Here is a 16,428-nt window from a genome sequence, read left to right on the forward strand (position 1 = left end):
AAAACAGATGGGGGAGGGGCTCGGCCCCTCCTGTGTCGAAAAACAAGGGAGCAGGGGGGGCTCAGCCCCTCCCCTGCCGACCCAACAAGAGACCGAGGGGGGGGGGGGGTGCTCGGCCCCTCCCCAGCCGAGCCAAGAAGAGAGTGAGAGACATACCTGCGAAAGGAGAGGAGGAGCCTGGGAGGCGGAGCTGGGGGCGGCGGAGCTGGGCCGGCGATGGGAGAGCTCGAGCTCAGGGGGCGAGAGAGGAGAGATTAGGGCAAAAAAATTTTTTTGCCCTAATCCTCCTCCTTTTCATCGGGGGGATTTTTTTTTTCGCCCAAAATTGTGGACAAAAATGACCCTGGGTGCGTTGACCGCACCCAGGGTCGTGTTGACCGCTCCCGGTGCCGCACCCGCACGCGATCCCGCGTCGCGTCGACGCGGGTGCGGCATCTGTTTTGCCGAGTCCCTGTGACATAGACGTGGGGTTTTAAAACATTTTAAAGGGTAAATAAGAAAATAAAAGTAAAAACGTGTTTTAAGGGTTTTAAAAGCTAACTTAGTTGCTCATTTATCAAATTATCTTGTCTATTTTAAGGTCTTTATTTTAGTTTTCTTTCATTTTTCTATTTTCAGTATTTTTTACTTATTTTTTAGAATTTTTATTTAATTTTTGATATATTACCGAGATATTCCTGAGATTTATCAATTTTTGAAAATCTCTCCGAGGAATACCTTCACTAAGAAATTACTACCTTTAACGATACAGGTGACTATGGTTCCATGTAAGAAAGTTGGTATTTTTCATTTTTTCTGATATTAGTTGAGGAAGAAAATAAGTCATGGATGTTGTAAATTAGGATCCTTTAGAGAAAGAAAAGTGGAAGTCCAGAGCATAAATATAGAAATTAGTGATACATTAGCAAGGAAATTGACATCAATAGCCATCAATATAGTGATCTACTTTTTTTTCCCTCAAATCCTAGAAAAGATTCCAGGAGCATTAGATCTGAATTATCTCAAATCTAATGTTGCAAAACTCAAAGGCCTTTTGATTGGAGACATGGCCAAATATAAACAATATACATATTTTGAAATATATATTGTTAGGACAAAAATGGTAGGAACTGGTTTCAAAAATTTTTCAGCCCAGAGTATGATGATGAAACATAGATGAAAATGAAGGATATGAACCAGACTGATATATAGGAAGGATTTAACAAACAAGATTTGAGAAGTTTTTGAAAGACGATTAAATCAAGGCAATGGCCAGATATAGGAAGAAAAAACAATGATCTAGGATGTAGAAAGAGTAATGATAGTAGTCAAAGTTCTGTCTAAACTTACCTGGAAAGATCCAATCCTTAAAATATTTCTGGTGCCATTTTATATTTTTATTAGGAAGAAAGAAGAGGATGCGAAAGGGTGAAAAAGGTTGAGACGTCCCTATTCCTCTCCATTTATATTAGATAAATCATTAAAATTTAGAACTTTGTGGCCAATTAGTATATTAAGGGTAAATTACATAAATTCTCTGGTAGTAATGCAATTAGCAAAATTGCAGAAATAAAATTTTCACTAATAGGAGTACATTATAATCTTGTCAATAGGGAACTTTCTTTGCTTTTTGCTCCTTTACCAACTAATGTCGCTTCTAAACTTGTCTGAAATATTTAAGTTTTGTAATTTCAGCCTGTATATAGATGGCATTTTGTAGACCTATCACTTAATTTACAGGTTGGCCTTTTTTCACTTTTTGATTCATTTCTACACCTTTTTGTCATTGTTGCAGACCTCTTGTTGCTAGCAGAACTCTTGCAAAACAGAATTCAACCAAATTTGTTGGCCATCTCTCAATTGAAAAACTTCGAGTTTTTAATCGGGAAGAATGGGTGTGTTCTTTTCCGTGATAGAAGTTTTAAGTTTCCACTTAATTACTTTTTTTTTATGTATCTAATTATTGAAATTCATATTTACAGAAGCGAGCTGTGTTTACTTCACATTGTTCCCAACCAAACACGATCGAGTATGAAATGGCCTTGGACTGGATGCTGCTCCAAGGAAGATTTGATAGGTGTTGGATGGAGCTATATATGGTATTGACCATCATCAGAATCACCTTTATGATTATTAGTTGCCTTTGATCTTCTAGGGAGAACAATAATAATATGTTTTATGTTTGTGTAGCAACAAGGTGAGGAACTCAAAAACCTGGAGAGCAAGTTGAAGAACAAATAATCTTCCATATCAAGCATTTTTCATAGTAAGTCGCAAAACTGGGGAGTATGAGATTCTAAAAGTATGCAAGTTCATTTTATAAGTTAATTCTTTACAGTTTTCTATGCATAAGCTTAAGATGATTTGTCTTTTTCGTCTTCAATATTTCTTTTGGATTCTTAATGGCTTTTTAGGTATTTTGAGCAGTTTTATTCTTTTGTGTTCATGTATTTCTTATGTAGTTAAGCACATAAATGAGAAACAACATTATGATTTCCTTGTCAAGGATAATCACATTAGACTTGAAGAAATTGTTTATAGAACAAAACAAGAAAATCTTGGAAATCTGAAAAATCTTAAAAATAACAATAATATTTAGAAATTATAGGAATATAATGAAATTGTGTTAAAATCATGATATATTAGAAAAAGTGGTAAATTGAAGTTATTATAGTTTTATCATGGTTTTCATTGTTTTCTTTCACAAGTATTTTTTCTAATGTCAAATTGTAATTAATCCTCAAGGATTCAAATATAGAATGCCTGCTATGGGCAAGAGCACAAGAACAACCCACAAAGGGGCACTCACAAGGCCGGCACAAGCACACACACTTAAAAAATGCATACTTTATTTATCAAATATGCATTAGGGAATGCATAGGATACAAAGGGACAAGATGTCCCTATTTATACACAAGAGAGGGCCAAAGAGAGGCCATTATAGCCGTTATGGAGGCCCCAACATCTATATGGTCCAAAGGACCATAATGCCCTTAACAAAAAAATAAAAATAAAAAAATAAAAAATATCCATTCTGCCTCTAATGGGCAGGACCTATTACATATGCCGAATTAGAAAAATACCCCCAGATGGTATTACCTATTACAAGAGAGAACATATTTTAACACAAATATGGTATCATAGTGTTAGAAGTATTCTTCTAAGGTGTTCATGGAATGGATTTGGTTCAATCCTTCACCTATGTCTATTTGTGGTTTTTATTTGTTATCTGCCACATCAGATATTAATTATGATCTATCGCCTACATAATTTTTTTAAAAGAAAGATCACTGTGATTTCGTTATTTGTGTTTAATCCTCTACTCTTATAGCTAACTTGCTACAAATTTGCAGTTTTGAAATGCCTTGGATAGTAGGCTGATTTTTGGGTAATTTACATATAGGCACCTAACATATGGAAAATATGCTTTTAGCTGCATCAAATTACAAATATTGAAGATAGACAAAAAACATATTTTCTACAAATTTTTTGTTTTGTGATATTTTAAAATTTTGCTTAAATTTAAGTTTTTGAATATATATCATGTTAAAAAAAGAAATAAAACCATCAAACATTTTAGTTATCAAAACTAAAATTGCTTTCACATGAAGATCCGTCGATGTGTGGGGCACTTTTATAGGTAGAGAAACAACTCCTCTCTTTACAGACTCGATATGGGACTATTCTTCATAGTCTCAAACTTGCATAAAACTTAAAACAATAACAAATATTAGAAACTTAGTGATATTTCTTAAATTTACAAAACCATCGCCCTTACCTTCTTTCTGGAATGAATTGGTGAAGCCTCGCTGCTTACCGGAAGTGCAGGCAACTCTCTCTCTCATGAAACGAGAGGAACGAGGAATCGCTTGCCATGTCCGGTGACCCCCTCCTCCCCTATCTCTAGAAAAAACAGGAAAGGGACTGCCCGCTCTTTCTGTCTCTATCGAGCAAAAAAAAGAATGGAAGGGGTCCTCGATTAATTTCCATCTCTCGAGCAACAAAAAAAAAAGAAACAAGGGGTTGGCCGACAACTCCTTCCTATCTCTCGAGCAACAAAAATAAATAAAAAAAGACATAGGAAGAGGGTCAGTAAGTGAACAAAATCAAAAGGGGGACTAATGGGCAAACCCCCTCCTCTTGTCTCTAAAAAAGGAATAATAAAGGGGTCGCTGGCCAACAATCCTCTTCCTTATCTCTCATAAACACAGAAGGGGGCCTGGCTGATGATCCCGAACACAAGGTGCCAGCTGTTGACCTAGCGTGAACCAAAAAAAATTATGTTATTTGCAAAAAATGTGTTTTTTTTTTCATTTATGTTATTTTTTATTTTTGTCATTTTCTTACTTTATCAAGAAAAACAACTTTTTTTTTAAATCTCCTGAGATTCTCCCTTGCTGAGAAATTTCTGAGAATGATATATGTGACTATGATGTAAATTACCCCTATTTTTTATTTAGTGCCATATACTTTATTAGTTTTTTTGTTGATATCCTAAGGGTCTTTAACTATGAAACATGGGTACGTCCCCATGCCCCAAGTACTTGTGTCAGCATGGTTAGGTGTTGGGTTGTACCACCTCAAACCCAAGTTCTAGACCCGACATTGTTGTGTGTGAGAGAGAGAGAGAGCAAACCAACAAATCGTCAAGTATATTTCTGAACTTCGACCTCGTAATGGTGATAGATTAAGTAGTGTCAAGTTCACATCTTTGGAGCAAGCTTACAACCTATCCAAGGACTTCCTAAAGACCCAACTCCAATTAAAAGTACTTTGGATCTAGATGAATCCAGTTCTATATTATTGGATCCTCCAAAACCCATTTTAGGATGTTACCCAATTCATAGATAAACCCGATTCAGTCCTAAAACCAAATCAGTTAGATCCAATACAAATTGAGGTCTCCCATATCTAGACCCTATGTCTTGACTGGATCTAGCCTATAGTGGATCCTTCAAATCATAACTAATATCCAGATTCTAGATTTAAGATCACCCTATACCTTGAAATTCTATTAGAGGGGGGGGGGTGAATAGTGAAATATGATTATGATCGATAAAATAAAATAACTAAGCAATAAGGCACAACACATAAAACACAGAAGTTATACTGGTTCGGTCAATATCCAGACCTACATCCAGTCCCCAAGCAAACCACTTGAGATTTCCACTATAACATCCGAGTCACCGGATAAATAGTACAACACCCTCTTCCCAAGAGGTCTTCTTCTCTCAACAGAGAAGGGGCACACCCTCTTCCCAAGAGGTCTTCTTCTCTCAACAGAGAAGGGCAACACCCTCTTTCACAGAGGTCTACTTCTTTAAACAAAGAAGGAATACAGTGAATAACAGAGTTACAATACTTCCTATAGAACCTTCAGAATGATATGAATGCACGAATGAAGGAATTCTAAGAATGTTCTGTTTGTCACTCAGAGGATACTCTTTGTCAAAGAGCTGGACTTGACTTTTTCTCTTTTCTTTCTTTTTCCTTTTTTTTTCTTTCTTTTTCAAGGCTCTCTTTTCAAATCACGAATAGAATTTTTTCTCTTTGTAAGCTCACACGTCTATTTCATTTCCCTGTGTGAATAGTTTATTTGTGTGTGTTTATATAGCTTATAAAAAGTAGTCGTTACATTTTGGAATTGTAACTTTTTGAAATGTGAAATGTTAGGTCATTTCAAAAACATCTTTTAGAGAAGTTCGAGAATGCCTTTTTCCATAAAGGTGAAATAGAGGGTACACTAGTCGTTGTAATATTTTAGGTAATACATATTTTATGTAAAAAGTCTATTTCTTACAATAGTACATTGAACGTTGGGTTGTAGTTTTGTCTTTATTCTAATTAATGATTTGAGGTACATTAGTACTTCTTTACTTTAAATGAGTGTAAGTACTATGAGTGCTTTGAGATATTTATTTGTACATAGTCATGTCAAGTGTTTTCTTTATGTTGTGTATTTCAAAGTCTCCAGAGATAATGAGAACCAAAAAGAAGGTCGACATTCTTTGAGAAGGATATTTAACAAGGATTTGTTGCAGAAGGCATTTAATGCTTTGTAGAGAGAATGATGACTTCAAGTAAGTCGACATTCTATGGTTATGAAAAAAGGTAACTAGAGTCCTTTTTAAAAACATATTTTATTTGTTTTTCTTATGTGTAGCCGATTTATGTTTTTGTCTTCTTCTTGTATTAAGAAACATTTCATTAAAGAAGATAACTAAAGTCTTTTTAAAAACATATTTTATTTGTTTTTCTTATGTAGTCGATTTTATGTTTTTGTCTTTTTCTTATAAAAATATTTCTTTAAAGAGGGAAATTAGAGTCTTTTCAAAAACATATTTTATTTGTTTTCTCCATGTAGTCGATGTTATGTTTTTCCTACATTCCTTTTTTCATGTTGTCTTGTATATAGTGTAAGGTACAATGATAAAATGTTTTTTTCATAAAAGGTTGTAAGAAGGTACAATTATTATATGACAAAATGTCTTTTTCATAAAAGGTTGTAAGAATGTACACTTATTGGTTTTCAAAAAAGGAGCTTTTTGAAACTATCGTATACTTTTATGATATAGTATGTATGAATGAGTATGTAATATGCAATATGCAAGTTCCTGAAGGTTCTGTTACATATGACTCTAAAGAAAAAAAATCTTCATCTTGAGGTAGCCGATTTCTTCATTTGAACTTTAGGAAAGCATGGCTCATCAAGTTTTTTCTTCAAGGAGTATGATTGCACCATAGTTGTACTTGAACAGGAAGTCTCCATCCTTATTGGGTGAGATATCCTTGCATCAAATACTCATTAGATTTATGGCAAAACATATTCAGTCATAATATAACATTATTTCAAGAGAACATATTATCATATCATATAAAATCAAATGAGACAGTGTATCATATTATGTGACATCAAAACCGAGTTTCTCAACATACCTGACTTGCCTAAACCAAATCCAGACTTTCCCAAATTCCAAATGCCTCGTGGATCACCAACAACAGCATGTGGGGCAAAGGATGATGGGTGTTTAGAGCATGAGATCAAAGTTGTCTTCATGACAACATCTTTGGGTTGGAGCTTGTTTTTATCAGATCCACTATCTCTAGATAATTTGATCCATATCAGTTTGGACTCATCATGAATGATTATGGTTGGTTTGGCAGGAGCATCCATGGTTTCTCTATGCTCCTTAGAGTGGTTCATGCTCAACATCTTCAGCGTGAGAAACATGGTCGTGTTTGTGTTTGCATATTGTGGGTCCATAACATGGAAAGTGGAGTGTAATTGGAAGAAGTGCTTGTAGGACCAGACTTAGGGCAAGTCTTCTCCAAATCAGCGAGAATGATGCAGGAGTGATAGCAGGATGCCAGCAGGTTAAAGGGTCCATTTTTATTATTTGTTTTTTTGTAATTAATTAGTTTAGGCATTGGGGTTTGGATTATGTTTTGGATCTTAGGATAGTATTGGATCCATCTCAGATCCATAGTAGGATTAAATTTCTTCTTGTTATCTATAAATACCATAGAGGGGTGAAAATCATGATTTTAGTTATTTTTATTATAATTTCTTGTTATTTTTCCTGCTTTTCCTGGTTAATTAGTTTTGAAGCTACGCTAGGGTACCAATTTTCACGGGGTTCAAGAGCTATCCTCATGTTCCCTGCATCAAGAACCCATGATTATTTGAGTTTTGGAGGTGCTTAAGTCTATTATTGAGCTCCCTTTACTCCCTTGGGAGTGAAATAAGCAAATAGTCAACCCACTGTTAAAGTATGATGTAGCTGCAGAGATGGTTGTCAGAGGGTGTGACCATCAATTGCTTCGAACCAAAACCCATGTTATGAAAAGAAGTGTTTTCTCTGGTTACGGGTCATGGATCTGAAGATCCAGACCCGTGACACCCACTTCCTCATTAATGGCATTATGTAATATTGATTATTGTAAAAAGGGTATTCTAGTACCCTAATTTTGTTTGTAATCTCATGTTAACATAAAGTAATACACAGCAGCCGACCCATGTACAGCAGGGTATCGGTTTTCCCCAAACCTCTCTCTCCCTTCCTCTACCTCTCTCTGTTTTGCAGCTCCAATGAGCAACGGACTGGAGGTTGCAAAACTAACATGGTATCAGAGCCACGCTTCAGCTGAAACTGGGATCGATTCAAAAGACACGTCTGAAGATCCTTTTCTCCTCTATTTCCTCTTCCAAAGTCTGAAAATCAATCAAAAAAAAAAAGGTACGGCTGTTCTTGTTTTCTTTTCTTTTTGGATTCACGACTGACCTAGTCAGTTTCATTCCAAAGTCTGAAGATCCTACACTTGTTTCCTATTTCTTTCTGGAATCACGACTGACCCAATCAGTCTCAGCAGATCCTACCTGTTTCCTATTTCTTTCTGGAATCACGACTGACCCAGTCAGTCTCAGCCTGTTTCTCGCCTCTTTCTGGGTTCACGACTGACCCAGACAACTGAGATTTCTTTTTTGGTTTCTGGGAATCACGACTGACCCAACTAATTCTGTTCTCCTTGGATTCACGTCTTATTCACCCCTTCTTTTCTCACCCAGCCAACTTTAGATTCACGTCTTATTCATCCTCTTCTTTTCTCAATTTTTCTTCCTACAATTTCCTTTTCTCCTACGTTGGTGGTGGCCGAACCTTAGTTTCGCCACTGTTTATTTTTATCTCTTGAGTGCTTCAGCCCAGATTCCCTCATTCAGCCATTAACAAGCCGATACATTAGGAATCTTCCAATTTTTTTTGGATTTTCATATCCGATATTCCATTTCATATACAAATCAGAAATCTGATTGTCTTTAAATTTCTGTTTCGTATCAGCAATCTGAATTAGTTCCTGCAAAAAAAAAAAAAGAAAGAAAAATTACAGAACTGCAGGTGTAAGCAGATTGTGCTAAATATATTCTTCATTCTGTGAAACATGAATTCTCTTCCTAACCAGTCAGTTCTTTCTTCAAGTTTCCTCAGCCAACTTGTGTCTGAAAAATTAAATAATGGTAATTTCTTGACTTGGAAGAGGCAAATCATACCTTTCATTAGGAGTCAGGATCTTTCTGGACATCTAGATGGATCCATTCCAGTTCCTCCTGAGTTCATATCACAAGAAGAAAGGGACAGCAAAGGGGAATCCGTATATGTTAGAAATCCTGAATTTGTGGCTTGGATGAAAAGAGACCAAGCGCTTGTTGCTTATATTACATCAACACTCTCACAAGAGGTTCTTGTAGCCATTCCAGATGACTGCACTGCCATGCAACTTTGGAACAGACTTGTTCAGACATACTCACAGGTTTCTCAGGCCAGGATTATGTTTCTTAAAAGAGAATTTCAAATGTTAAGAAAGGAGTCCATGACCATCATGGAATATTTGAACAAAATGAAGGTCATCACAGATCAGTTAGCAGTTGTTGGAAGTACAGTTTCTGATAAAGATTTGGTATAGCAAACCCTCAATGGATTGGGACACGACTATCATATGATTGTCACTTCTCTGTTATGTTTACCTGAGCTGCCCAATTTTGAAGATCTGCGTGCAAAATTGTTACAATATGAGATGAATCTAAAGGGATTTTTTGAAGAATCATCTATGCATACTGGGGCACAAGAAGTTCTTGCTACAGGGGTTACTTATGCACGAGGACAAGGAAACTATGATATCAAGGGAAAAGGAGCACAAGGTAGAAGTGGTCATGGAGGTCGTGGATTATTGCCTACCCCCAACTCATATACCAACCCACAAAGACAGAGGCCAATTCCTACTTGCTTTCTGTGTAATAAAAGGGGGCATATCAAAGCTAATTGCTGGTTCAATCCCCTAAATAAAGGAAAATCAACACAAATTGAAGCAAAAAGAGGCACAGACAATACAAGGACCAACGGAGAAGTAAAAGAGTTGTTATTGTCAGCCTTAGCAGAATTGAATCTGAAACAGAATGAACAAGGCACTTGGTACGGGGATTCTGGCGCAGCGACTCATGTTACTGGTGATGCAGGTAAGCTCCTAAAACTTGTTCCTTACATTGGTAGAAGTAGTATAGTTACTGGAGATGGATCACACCACTCTGTTTCGCATATTGGAAACTCCATCATACCCTTACCTGAATCTTCCATCAATCTTTCAAATGTTCTTTATGCCCCTAATATCAAGAAAAACATTGTTTCAGTTTCTAAACTTGTTGATGATATCAAAGCCTCAGTTGAATTTACTCCCTCTTCTGTTCTTGTTAAGGATCTCTGCACGAAAGAGACGTTCGCTAGAGGGAAACGGCAAGGCAATATGTATGTTTTTCAAGAAGATCCTTCAGCACATATTCGCTCTGCAGACCCAAACTTGAAGCTCCAATCACCATTGTCTTCTGAAAATCCTACCTGCGTTTTTAGTGTCTCTGAAATCAATAAGCCAAATCTTTGGCATGGTCGTCTAGGTCACTGCAGCAATAATTTCATTGAGAAGCTTGTTTCAAGTAACCTCATTCCCAAGTCAAGTTTAGGAATAAATGTAAATGACAACAAATGTTCTAGTTGTCTCTTATGTAAGAGTCATGTTTTACCATTTCATTCTATCAATAAAAGAGCTTCAAGACCTTTTGAGACTATTTGTTCTGATGTTTGGGGGCCTGCTCCAGTTGCTTCTATGTCTGGAACTAGATACTATTTTTTATTTGTTGACAGTTATTCTCGCTATTCCTGAATATTTTTCATGAAACATAAATCTGAGACTTTCAAGTTGTTCCGTAACTTCCATTCCTTTGTCAGAAACCAATTTTCTGAAAACATCCTAAGTTTCCAATGTGACAGAGGAGGTGAATTCTCTTCCATTGACTTTACTAACTTTCTTCAAAGTAATGGGATAAGGAAAAAGGTGTCTTGCCCGCACACACCTCAGCAGAATGGGATTGCTGAAAGAAAGCATCGCCATATTGTTGAGAGTGCGATGAGCATGATGCATGATAGTAATCTTCCGATCACTTTATGGACAGAGGCTTTTCATTCTGCAGTTCATGTGATAAATCGATTGCCCATGACTATTTTGGAAAACAAGTCTCCTTACTTGTCTCTTTTTGGTATTCACCCCAACTACTATGATTTGCATGTGTTTGGTTGTTTATGCTATGTTCATGTTGACAGTTCAAAGAGACATAAGTTTCAGGACAAGGCTTTGAAGTGCAAGTTTGTGGGTTATGCCGATGACTATAAAGGGTACAGATGCTATGATCCGGTGAGCAAGCGCATCAAAATATCAAGAAATGTCATCTTTGATGAATTGAATTTTGATTGTCAATGTAATAGTTCTTCAGAATCAAAACATGAAGTCCAGGCTTACTATCCTTGGTTGAACTATAAACTTCTCACAGGAGCTAGTGATGCTTGCTCAAATTGCACTCAAAAGGATAAGATACCTGTGTCTACTGATGGGATGATTGATCATGAAAATACAGACTCAACTTTGAATCCAGGAAGATATAGAGGCTTTGTCTATACTCGACGAGAAAGAGAGTCACCCACTATAGTTGATTCAGACATGGACACATCCTCAACATCCAACATTGTTGATACTAGAAGATCCACACGTCCTCGTCATCCAATTGAAAGGTGGGTCAGTTATGAAAATTTCTCATTAGATTTTCAACTCTTTCTAACAGCCTTGAATAAAGAAGATGAACCCACAACGTTCTCTCAAGCATCAAATTCCAGAAGATGGATTGAAGCTATGAATGAGGAGATGGAAGCTCTACATGAATGTGGTACGTGGGATGTCGTATCAAGACCACCTGACAAAAATGTTGTTGGTTCGAAATGGGTGTACAAAATAAAGTATAAACCAGATGGGACTATAGAGCGATACAAGGCGAGACTTGTAGCCAAAGGTTTTACACAGGAGCTAGGACAGGACTATGATGAAACCTTTAGTCCAGTGGTGAGGATGAGGACAATCCGAGTCATACTTTCTTTAGCTATTGAACACCAATGGACCATTAGCCAACTTGATGTGAAGAATGTCTTTCTTCATGGAGATTTGAGAGAAGAAGTTTACATGGAACAACCCACTGGTTACGCAGAAGGTAATCCTACAAAATATGTCTGCAGACTTAAAAGGGCGATATATGGATTGAAGCAGGCATCTCGATCTTGGTTTGACAGCTTTTCTCTTGAAATACAAAAATATGGTTTTAAGAAATCTCTTCTTGACCACTCCTTATTTATATTTAAGGACCAAGACACAATTACTCTGTTGATATATGTGGATGATATCATCATTACTGGCAGTTCCAATGACCACATTGAAGAAGTCAAACATCTCTTGAATCAGAGGTTCAAAATGAAGGACCTTGGCAAACTACGGTACTTTCTTGGAGTTGAAGTTGACAGTTCCTCTGAAGAAATGACTCTCACTCAACATAAGTATACTATTGATGTTCTTAATAAAGCGGGTATGAAAGACTGCAAGCCCTTAAGCACTCCTAGCGTTCTTCATCAAAGGCTTAGCTCTCAAGATGGAGATCCATTTGATAATCCCACACAGTACCGTAGCATAGTGGGTATGTTACAATACCTCACTTTTACTCGCCCTGATATAGTATACTCGGTGAATCAAGTTTCTCAGTTTATGCATGCCCCATGTGAAGGGCATATGGAAGCAGTTAAACGGATACTACGATATCTGAAGGGAACGGTTGGAGATAGTCTCATATATAAACAAAAGACAAATGGGCAAAGTGCACATGAGATCACTATTTATTCTGATGCGGACTGGGCGGGAGATCCAGATGAACGCAGATCAGTATCCGGCTATTGTGTATTTATTGGGATGAATTTGGTTTCTTGTAGTAAGAAACAAAAGGTTGTTGCCAGATCCAGTACAGAGGCTGAATACAGGTCAATGGCAGCCGCCACTGCTGAGGCTACTTGGGTTAGACATCTACTGACAGAAGTAGGAGAATCGATATCTCGTTCACTTCTTTTGTGTGACAACCAGAGTGCCATTAGTATGTCTTTTAATCCAATTCATCACAGTCGTGCCAAGCATATTGAAATAGACCAGCATTTTGTGAGACAAAAGGTAGAAGAGAAAGAGATTGAGCCTGAATTTGTTCGAACTACAGATCAAGTGGCGGATATATTTACAAAAGGATTGACTAAAGACAGATTTTGGACGTTAAAAGGCAAGTTGTTCATGATTCAAGATCATGCACAACTTGAGGGAGGGTGAAAAGAAGTGTTTTCTCTGGTTACGGGTCATGGATCTGAAGATCCAGACCCGTGACACCCACTTCCTCATTAATGGCATTATGTAATATTGATTATTGTAAAAAGGGTATTCTAGTACCCTATTTTTGTTTGTAATCTCATGTTAACATAAAGTAATACACAGCAGCCGACCCATGTACAGCAGGGTATCGGTTTTCCCCAAACCTCTCTCTCCCTTCCTCTACCTCTCTCTGTTTTGCAGCTCCAACGTGGAACGGGCTGGAGGTTGCAAAACTAACAGTTAACTCTACAATCTAGATCACCAAGAATTTGGGTATTCACTAGCTGACAAAACATAGTGATAGATTGTCATTTTGTTGACTGAAAGGTTCTCATTGATCATCATTTCAGTTGCTTATTTTGCTTCCTCTGATTCAATTTTAGATGTTTTTCAAAGGCTATGTCATGCTTCTCTCTCCAAACTCAAAATGCTTGTTTGAGTTTGGTGGGAATTGTGGAAGTGTAGAAAATTTATGTGTTGCACCTTCATTCCCTTCACCAATGTAATCTTTTTCATTATATTATTTTTACCTTTTCCTTCATTTGTTTTACATGTTTAAGGGTAGCTCAGAAATTTTGGCCTTTATGTTCTTTATGTATCATGTATTTATATATTTCAGCACTTGAATGTGATTAGAATGTGTTCTTCTTCCTCCTCTCAAACTGTTTGTTGTTTAGAATAATGATTGTCACGTCCCAGGTGTTTCATTATCTGACATTGTATTTGGTATCTATTCAGCTTTTTAACATGACCAACTTTTTGACATCTAGAAGCTGAGAATTTTCCATCGATCACCTGAAATTAACTAAAAGGTGCTCATCTTATAGAAGCTAAGGTATGGTATGCTGGCTTTAATGCTTAATCAACATTTCAAATTCCTCTTGTTTTCGTAGTTGGATATTTTTCTAATATTCGGTTTTGTGTTTTGCAGCTTTTTGATGTGATAACTGCCAAGTCAATGAGTCTTGCTCAATATCATATTTGCAGGTTGGCTATGTATTTGACAATGTAATCTTCTACAGTCGAATCCTTAGTCCAATTTTTTTGTCTCATAAAACACAATTTAATCCCCTTTTAGTAATTCCTTGCCTCTCTGTGAATATCCGGCTTCATGCTGCTCTTTTCTGTCAACAAAGGGGAAATCTTTGTTAATTGGTTTTGAAGAGGACAAAAAAAGCATATCATGTTTTCTAAATAACTTGTTCCATTTTCTCTTATCTCATTCTCAGTTTCATTATGCAATTCGTCATGGAAATTCCATGAAATCAAGAGGACCAGTTGGTTTCAGGTGAGAAATACCAACAAATTAGGTCTAAGTCTAGCTCGTAGTAAATTTCAAATCTTTGCCTAGCAACTTGTTAGACCTTTGTGACCCACTTTGGCAGGTTTACTTCCAGTAGCATGAGGTTTAACAGCCTAATCTGTCATTGCTATGATTTCCTTTTTAATTTGTTCAGGGTTTGTCTTCCTTTAATATGTGGAAGGCACTGCTACTATTTCTTTTAAAAGGGTGTGTTCAGCTGGGGAGGTACTGAATATCTTACTTGTGGCCGAGTAATAGAAATATTGCAATCCCATGTGCATGCAGCTTCCTTTCATTTGTGGAGCGGAAGATGAATCCATCTGAAATTTAACTTTCTCAACTAATTCTCTGTTTGTGAAATAGGCATCGGAGAGAGCTGAGCAATTGAACAAAGTGAAGGACCTCCAATACCTGGAATTGGCAAACACCTGGAGGTGGTATTTCTTAGAGGCATTGAAGTGCAAATTGAAAGGGTCTAGATGCCATAACTGCCTTGTCAACTCCTCAAATGCCTCTCCCAAGCAACCATTGTCAAGAGGCATGTTCCTTCTTTGGTAGCTCAGCTCTATAGCTTTTCTGGCTCATAATGTACTATTTTGCTATGGTAAATATGGCATTTAGTGCCCTTTAGAGCTCCTCACTGAATCCGAATATATGTAAATGCTAGATTTTAACTGGATTTTAAGTTCGTCGGATCTGGATTCTATTTTATCTGATGCCCATCCGACCCCTTAATGGGTGCCTAGCCTAAAGGATGGCAGTGCCATGGGCTTCTCTTGTAAGTAGCAATACCCCTTGCTCCAGTGTAGATGCTTTGACCCTCATCCCTATAAGTACTTGTGGCATGAATTTTCTGGTTGCTACATGTAGACATTCCTGTGGATTCATGGAAGACATGTTGAACATTGCCATGCGCTATGACCTTAGGCCTTGTTCATGACCAGGTGGGCTTTTATTTAGTGTTTGTGCAACTAAGGGTCCTCACCTTGGGGCTGCAAAATGGTTGATTTCATGCTGGTTGTAGATCAGACATGGCCTATCCAGGTCCGGGCCTATATCAGATCCTCTTTCACCAAATATGGATAAGCTTAGATTGTTTAAGATGCATGATTCTTAGATTCTGATATGTTTGTACTCCTTAGATAAGCATGGCTTAGTTCTGCTTAAATCCATGTTAGTTTATGCTTGATCAATATATCTATATAATGTCCAACCAGTCTTCTAAGGAAGCAGATCAGGTCATGCTGAAAATGAGCGTTTTTGCTCATGCTGACATCGTGGCCTTCCGATTTGTATTTTAAAAAGTTCAAAAGTCAACAAAACCACTTGGCATTCATCCAAAATGCTAACAGACGGCCACTATGTCCACATGAGCAAAAACGCTCATTTTCAGCATGACCTGATCTGCTTCCGTCTTCTAATTGGTTCCTATCAGTAAGGCATGTATGGAGGGAATCTGAGCTAGGTCAAGATACAGGCTGGTAACATGCTGTTAGAGATTCTTACCAACCAGATTAGTCCTGAATCAAAATCCACCTAATAAGCCTTTATCCTTTTCATGCTAGGTCTAATAGATACGGGCCTGTATTTGCATCTATATTCAGTTTTACAAGTGAATAAAGAAATACAAAGGATCTATAAAATCATTTCAGGTATAATTCATGCTTCGGCATACAGATGTCCAATCTATTCAGGATCTTTGCTGGGATCCGGTCCAATGACAGACCTTTTCGACTTCAACACATTTCTTCACCAACATACTAAAACCATTTATGTAAGGACAATGGGAGTTGTGATGGGGGAAAGCCAATAACTTTAGGTTGAAAATCATTCTCATGTTGTGCATAAATGTTCTCTTTTCATCTACGACTTGCACACGT

General features: G+C 37.2%; 1 protein-coding gene across 3 annotated transcripts in view; it reads left to right on the forward strand.

The window, feature by feature from the left end:
* LOC149831912 (protein ANTI-SILENCING 1-like) overlaps positions 1–15,408 on the forward strand; it is a 135,222-nt gene extending 119,814 nt beyond the window's left edge. For 2 of the 3 annotated variants that reach the window (XM_090014216.1, XM_090014219.1), the window contains 5 exons: positions 1,775–1,874; positions 1,962–2,078; positions 2,170–2,245; positions 13,984–14,080; positions 14,177–15,408. In XM_090014216.1, the coding sequence (XP_089870342.1) occupies positions 1,775–1,874; positions 1,962–2,078; positions 2,170–2,220 (268 nt within the window). In that variant the 3' untranslated portion in view covers positions 2,221–2,245; positions 13,984–14,080; positions 14,177–15,408. The remainder of the gene's footprint in view (positions 1–1,774; positions 1,875–1,961; positions 2,079–2,169; positions 2,246–13,983; positions 14,081–14,176) is intronic. The other variant, XM_090014217.1, reaches the window with a different exon arrangement.
* Positions 15,409–16,428: the final 1,020 nt, after the last annotated feature.

The sequence above is a fragment of the Nuphar pumila genome, chromosome 7 (assembly GCF_984573655.1).
Source record: "Nuphar pumila chromosome 7, dmNupPumi1.hap1.1, whole genome shotgun sequence".
NCBI lineage: Eukaryota > Viridiplantae > Streptophyta > Magnoliopsida > Nymphaeales > Nymphaeaceae > Nuphar > Nuphar pumila.